This window comes from Terrapene carolina, unplaced genomic scaffold (genome assembly GCF_002925995.2).
Source record: "Terrapene carolina triunguis isolate 2854851 unplaced genomic scaffold, T_m_triunguis-2.0 Scaffold62, whole genome shotgun sequence".
Taxonomy (NCBI): domain Eukaryota; kingdom Metazoa; phylum Chordata; order Testudines; family Emydidae; genus Terrapene; species Terrapene triunguis.
In genome coordinates this window covers 57347622-57354983 of record NW_020664413.1, presented here as the reverse complement: position 1 = coordinate 57354983, position 7362 = coordinate 57347622, and the positions used below count along the sequence as shown (strand labels likewise).

The 7362-nt window shown below is 43.0% G+C and overlaps 1 protein-coding gene across 1 annotated transcript in view; it reads right to left on the bottom strand.

Moving 5' to 3' along the window:
* CARF (calcium responsive transcription factor) overlaps positions 1 to 7362 on the bottom strand; it is a 53630-nt gene that overhangs the window by 39169 nt on the left and 7099 nt on the right. The window contains exons 3-4 of the mRNA XM_024217706.1: positions 6067 to 6291; positions 2723 to 2843 (exon numbers count right to left, since the gene is read on the bottom strand). Of these exons, the coding sequence (XP_024073474.1) occupies positions 2723 to 2843; positions 6067 to 6291 (346 nt within the window). The remainder of the gene's footprint in view (positions 1 to 2722; positions 2844 to 6066; positions 6292 to 7362) is intronic.

Below are 7362 nucleotides of genomic sequence, written 5' to 3'. Positions count from 1 at the left end.
TGCCTATCCAACTGCTGCCTGTCCCCTGACTGCCCCCCCCAAACCCCTGAACCATCTAACCCCCCCTTCTCCTTGTCCCTTGACTGCCCCCCCAGAACCCCCTACCCCTTCTCCAACCCCCCAGCCCCCTTACCATGCCACTCAGACCAGCGTGTCTGGCTTCGCGCAGTGCCAGACACGCTGCTGCATACATGCTGCCGTGCTCCCCTGCGGAGCCACAGCCCCCCCCAGCACCTGCCTTCCAGATTTGAACACCTCAAAATTCAGGAATGCTCAAGCTCAGTTTGGTCAGCTGTTACTTCATTTCTCCCAAATCAAATATACTGATCCACTGTAACTTGCTGTAGAAAAAATAGAATAAAATTGAGCAAGAAATGCTTCCCAGTGGTTATTAGGACTGGAATTGCTATTTTCAACAGCCATTGCCTTTTGTTTATTTGTTTGTTTGTTTAAAAGGAAGACAGTGATATTGCATTGGCAAATTCCCCGTAGAAAGAAAGAATGGAACAAAAGAATAATAAAGGCACCTCAACTTTTCCTCATTTATGTAGGACAGTCTTATAATATGCATCCAGATATCCTCCAATCACACAAGCTGAAAATTGTTCCACTTTACTGCAGTTCTGTAACCATATGGGAACCAATCCTGTCGGTGTTCTGTGCACATCCAAAATTCCTGCTGAATGACCCGCCCTGGTAGCGAGTTACCAGTGACCCAGGGCTGCGGCGGAAGGAGGGTGCAGGGCGGGGGGGGAGAGCTCAGGGCTGGGGCGGCAGGAGGTGTGGGTGGGGGGGGGTGGGAGGGGGGGAGGGGGGGGCGGGGGGGGGGGGGGGGGGGGGGGGGGGGGGGCGGGAGGGGGGGCGGCGGGGAGCCCAGGGCTGGGATGGGGGGCAGCCAAAATTTTTTTTGCTTGGGGCGGCAAAAAACCTAGAGCCGGCCCTGATCAAGACAGACTCATTGGCAGCGGACATCTGCTTCAAATGGTACTGTCAAGAGAACAGAACGCACAGGAAATAACATTCCAAAATCTTGACTAAAAAAAGTCATTATGCCCCAAAGCTATTTATTCACTACTGGCAACTTCATCCGCTTATTCTTGTGGGAATGATGCTGAGGGTGCCTCCAGAGATTTTATTGTTACTGGGTCTGGGGTTCCTCACTGATTTTTCACAGATTTTTTAGAATTATGGGACTGACCCAAAGCCCTCTGAAGTTAAAGGAAGCTTTCCATTTACTAAAGTGGGCCTTGAAGCATGCCTTATATGTGGACCACAGATACTTGTTCCTTCAGAGAAGGAGCAGAAGCCCCTAACTGCATAGATAGCCAGGAATACACAAATTTGGTGACATACAATGTACCTGAGGAAAGTGAAAGATAGACATGGAATCTATTTTGGCTCTACCTAGGGTGACCAGATGAGAGGAACAAAATATCAGGACACATGGGGGGGAGGGGGGACCCGCTGGCAAAAAAACCCAAAAAACGGAGTGCCGCCGGCGGAGCAAAAAAAAAAAAAACACAAAACACCTTGGTCAGGATGCAGGACAAAGAATTAAATATCAGGACAGTCCCAATTTTATCGGGGCATCTGTTCACGCTAGCTCTGCGAATGCCCACTTAAGTTTACGGGATGGCATGGGATGTAAACCAGGGCAGAATTTCACCCTCAATACCTCCACTTACCCATACTACATCTCAAATGGGCATAATATGTAATACTTATTTCACAAGGATCTTGTCCCAACTTAAATAACATTTGTAAAGTGCCTGGTGATCTTCAGATGAACAGTGCTGTAAATGCAAATACCATATATACTCGTTCATAAGCCAATTTTTTTTTAGCAAAAGGAAGTACCAGAGAAGGGGGTTGGCTTATGAACGGGAATAGAGAGGGAGAGGTGGGACACAGCCCCTCCCCGCAACAGAGGGAGCAAGGAGTGGCAGCAGAGCCAGAAGGGAAGAGGCGTGGCCAGAGTCTCTCCGCTTCTGGCCACGCTGCTCTCCCCCCAGCCTCCGAAGCAGCTGCAGCTCCAGGGCTGGCAGGCTGCAGCCATGCCGCTCGGCCCCGCTCCCCAGAGCGGGCTGTGGCTGAGCCTCCCGGCCTGCCGGAGCACACTGCGGTCATGCCACCCGGCCCAGCCTGCCAGAACATGCTGCGGCCGCGCCGCCCAGCCTGCCGGAGCAGCTCCAGCCAGGCCAGAGACATCTAGATAAGGTGGGAAGGGATGGGGTGGGGAGAGTGTGGAGGTCCCAGACTAGGGGTGGGGTCATGTGGGGGGTTACTCCCCTGACTCCCAGCTTCTCCCCCCAAAAAAATTTCCCCACCAGTTGCTGTACCAGCCCGTCAGGGTAAGCAGCTGGCGCGCCGGGACACTTTGTTTACTTAGTTTACCTCCGTGCCTGCGGACGCTCGAGGCAAAGAAACCATCTCTGCCCACCAGAGCCTTATCCTGATGGCCCGGGAGCCAAAGTTTGCTGACCCCTGAATTATAGGGTCGGCTTATGAACGAGTCATAAAAATTTTCCATTTTTACTTATCCATCTTGGGGGGGTCAGCTTATAAACCAACCGACTTATGATCAAGTATATACGGTATTTAGTATTATATCTACAATATTAATTGAAGGAAAGGGGAAATAAAGAATTCAGAAAGTTGGATCATTTGATATGTGTTTGGCCACAAGAACAGACAACCCTCAAGTCCTACAGGTAAAACTCACCCTGCGTGCTGGTGACATCCAAAAGTTGCCCTTGAGGAATAATCACTTGTGCCATTCCTGGCTGGGTCGAAGGAATTACGTGTAGCACCTGTCCATGTTCTGACTGGCTGGCAACAATCATCTATTAAAATAAGAATTAAAAATACTTTGTAATACTAACTATATAGCATGATCTGGTTAACCAGTTTTCAGTGTCATTAGCATGTTTTGGTTACTACCAGAATAATAACTACCTTTGAAATTGTTTTACATTTGCAGAGTAATTTGATTTTACTGTATGAGAAATTTGAGGGTTTATGATGGAAGACAGTCCACTTTAACACTCTAAAATACCGTATGTGTCATTGATTTCTAACTGCTCAAAACCTTTTAAAAACTTAACATTTATTAAGCTAAAAATAGAGAGAAGTAATTGTGATTTTGTTCTGACATCCAAACAGCCTTGTTTGAAACTCTGAACACTGCTACCAGCTCTATTGAAAAGGATTTTTAAAAAGTGTATTCACTATCTGAAACTGAAAATCATTGCTGTTTCCCTAAATTAAAGTTATAGTCACGTATAATAACAAGTACAAAATATATCAATTTCCTCAAATCTATAGTCTTGTAAAACTGCTGTATACCGATATGACATACTATGGAAGAGCTGGAATTAGAAAAGTTTCAGGACATTCTTCAGGAAACCTGGCAAACCAAATTATTTTCTTTTTTGTAGATATTCTCTGAGGTAATAAATAGTTTTAGACTGTGAAAAAAGGTAAGCCCTATCTAATAAATATTCATCTTCTGTTTCTAACTTTTTTTTTTGGTTGGTGTCTGGCTTTTTAAAAAAAACGAACACACACACACACAATTTGGATGAGCAAGGTGTCTTTTTAATTGTAATTTTCTGTAGATGTACAATATATGCCAGCGAAAAACTTCGGATCAATTATTTATTTTTTTACTTAAAAAAGAAAAGAAAATGTAAGACTTGTGAGCCATTGTTATATGCAAATTAATCAGGGGAAAAAGGTAGAAGAGGTATATCATTGGCTGACTTACCGCTGATGCCATATGTGACTTTGCACTCCATATGATTTCTGAAAATATGCTTGGAATGTGAATATAATGTAACGAATATGCTTCATGCAAAAGTTCTCTTGTAAGGTATTATTACAAAGCTTATAATCTACTGAGTGTGTTCATCCTATTTGTGTGAATGTATCATTCTTGTATCTGAAGCTAGAAATATGAAGTATTATTCTGAAGTCCTATTGTAATTATGCAAAGTGTGGGCCATTAATGGTGTTTTAGAATCTGGATGGCTCCCATTGACCAGGACAATTGGTTGTAAATGGCTCTGTTTACTTGTAAGCCTTCCTGTGAGTCAGGCCGGAAAGAATGGAGGCTTGGGGTCTCACAGGACATGTGACCATGTCACCTGGTACTGGAATCCATCTTAAAACTGGTGCTTTTCCATTTAGAAGGAAGAGTTGGAACCCAGAGAGAGACAAAGGATTCCCGCCTTGTGCCAAAGACATAAAAGGGGGTGGAACAGAACAAAGGGGGCTGAAGTCATGAGAAAACCAATAGTTACCACCTGAGCTGGAATTAACAAGAACTGTACCAGGGGCAAGGATTGGGCCCAGACTAAGAAGGAGTCTAGTCTGTGAAAGAAGCTTATTGGAACATCTCTGCGGGTGAGATTTACCCTGTATTTAGTTTCTTAAATGTATTAGGCTTAGACTTGCGTGTTTTGTTTTATTTTGCTTGGTAACTTACTTTGTTCTGTCTGTTATTACTTGAAACCACTTAAATCCTACTTTTTATACTTAATAAAATCACTTTTGTTTATCAATTAACCCAGAGTAAGTGATTAATACCTGGGGGAGCAAACAGCTGTGCATCTCTCTCTATCAGTGTTATAGAGGGCGAACAATTTATGAGTTTACCCTGTATAAGCTTTATACAGCTGAGCAGTTTTTGGTTAAAGTCTTCAGCTTTGGGGGTGTGGACCAGACCTGGGTCTGTGTTGCAGCAGACTAGCATGTCTGGCTCAACAAGGCAGTGTTCTAAGCCCCAAGCTGGCAGTGGAAAACGGGCTGAGTGGTAGTTTCAGCACATCAGGTAACAGTCCCAAGGGGGTCTCTGTGACCGAACCTGTCACAGTGGCATAGTCGACCAGGATCTGTGCACAGCTGATTGCTTTGAGACACTGGTAGTGATTTTAAGTGAGTTTTAAGTGTGCTGGCTGGAGAACAGACAAAGTGATTACCGGTTTGTTATTTTCTGTTTGCTTATTTTCGGTAAGGGAAATAGGGACAGAAAAGTAAGCAAAATAAGTAAGAGTGAAGATGAGAAGAAGCTAGAACTACACAGGTTGCAAATTTCCCAGAAGGCTGAACACTGGGCGCTGGGAAAGTCCCTGTTAACTAAGAAGCCCCTGAGCTCAGTGGATCTCAGTTTCAGTGAACTGCAGTGAGGTGTGGCCCAACCTCTAGGTCTGTGCTGAAGCTGACTGGAGTGTCTAATTCAGCAAGACGGGAGTGGAGGGATGCCTGTTCTGGCAGGAGGGCTGTTCTCTGTGGTATCCCAGCTCATCGAGCAAATGGAAATTGATGTGCAATTTGCGCAGGAAAAGGCTGCCATGAAGGTAGAAGCAGCCAAACAAAGGGCTGCACACCAGCAAGCACTGGACTTAAAACACAAAAAGATTGAAGCACAGAAAGATGCTCAGGAGAAGAAAAGAGAACTGGGTAGCAAATACCCTGTCCAAAAAAAAGGAATTTTAGATGTACTACCTCCGCCATGGACAATGTCCAAGTCTCTGGCAGTAAGTTCAGGAGGAAGGTGTGACATTGCACTCCATATGCTTTCTGAAAATATGCTTGGAATGTGAATATAATGTAACTGGAATATGCTTCATGCAAAAGGTCTCTTGTAAGGTATCATTACAAAAGTTTATAATCCACTGAGTGTGTTCACAATTCCCAACATTCAGCAAAAGTGGCTCATAGGGTAGCAGTAGAGAGAAGAGGAGGAAAGAATAAGCAGTAAAGGGGAGAAAGAAGAATGGGAGCATTGAGGACTGTTCCCACTGTGAGATGGTCTTCTATATAGTTTGAGAATATGATGGAAGCACATTAGATTTTTATGAATTAAAGTCAGTATTGGCTTAACTCAGGATCTGGAGACCTGAGCAGAGGCAACTGAGAACTAAATAAACCACTCTGAAAAGCATTATCTTGTTCCCAGCGTCTGAAACATTTTCATATAGAAACTCTAAACCACTTCAGGACATTGTCCTTAACATTGTTCCTCTTTTGTGAGCTCAGCAGGTGTATGGTTTTATATGTACTCACCATCTGTGTACTGGAATCCCCTAGTGACTGTAGTTCATATAGAGGCTGGCCATTCTGGTCTACCAGATGGAACTCTTCTGTGGAAAGAGGTTGAGCCTGGGATAGCTGCACTGGTGTATTCGATGACACAGATGAATTGTCTGAAACATGCACTGTGATAGGCAAGACTGCTGGAGAGTCATTCTGTTCAAATGATGGATCCCTGGAATCCATGCAGGTTAGATGCTTTTACAGGGAAAAACAGTGAAATATACTTTAATCTTAGTATCAACTTGTTATTTCTATTTTAAATAATAATTTAAATATATTTTATACATTACTTGCTACGTTTCATTCTCATAGAGAACTTTCCGCCCAAGTGTTCAAGTGTCTATTGGCTAGTGATTTTTTCTGTTCCTGCTTCCATGATGAAAATATTATTTTCTGCCTCCTAAAATAATCAACCTCTGCTACGGTGAAGCAAAATCCCATGTACCCAAGACTTGCTTCCAAAAATAGTTAGATTTCAAAATAACATGCTTGGATCCACCCAGAAGACTTAAAACCAAGTAGGAGGGCAAAGATTTAAAAGGAAAGGGGAGGAGGGGAAAATTAGCTAATATAATTTTTTAAATCTCTAACAATTTTTAATTCAAATGTCTTAAAAATCTGTAAATATGCTACTTGAGTCTCAAATCAATACTTTTTCATTTTTGGCTGTCAATAGAACCACAACATAGAAATTGACATAGTACCTTTGTCAAATTTTACATAAGAATATGAAGCATGGAGGCAGTACAAAAAAGCAATACAATGCATAAGCTCCATATGGCAAGACTGAGAATCAATGGGCTATGTAAACATCTCTTAAAATCTATACTTATGATCTCACCAAACCTGTCAAACTTGGTCTAGGGTTATAGCACATCCCATTTTCGTTTGGGAGCTATCAGCTGAAGCTAGGAAGCTTCTGCACTATTAGCAATCTGGGTACACTCAGAAACAATACTAGACTGAAGGGAAAATATGTGTAAGAACTCCAAAGTAGACAGCTCTCTTGTAAGAAACCCATATGATGGAGTGTTTTAATGTCATCTGAACAACCTAAAAAGAAGAGTGGAATTTGCTTAACTTCTTCCAGAAATCACACATTCATTATTTTCTGAACCTTTATGACCTAATCACTAGTACAACAGAAAGTTTGTTAATGACAAATTCTAATAACTGGAAAAATGTTTCTGTGTTCTATATGCAGGTCAGAAACTGGCCACATAGCATGAAAAATCTAGTACCCATTGTTGTACTTTCAGTAGACAA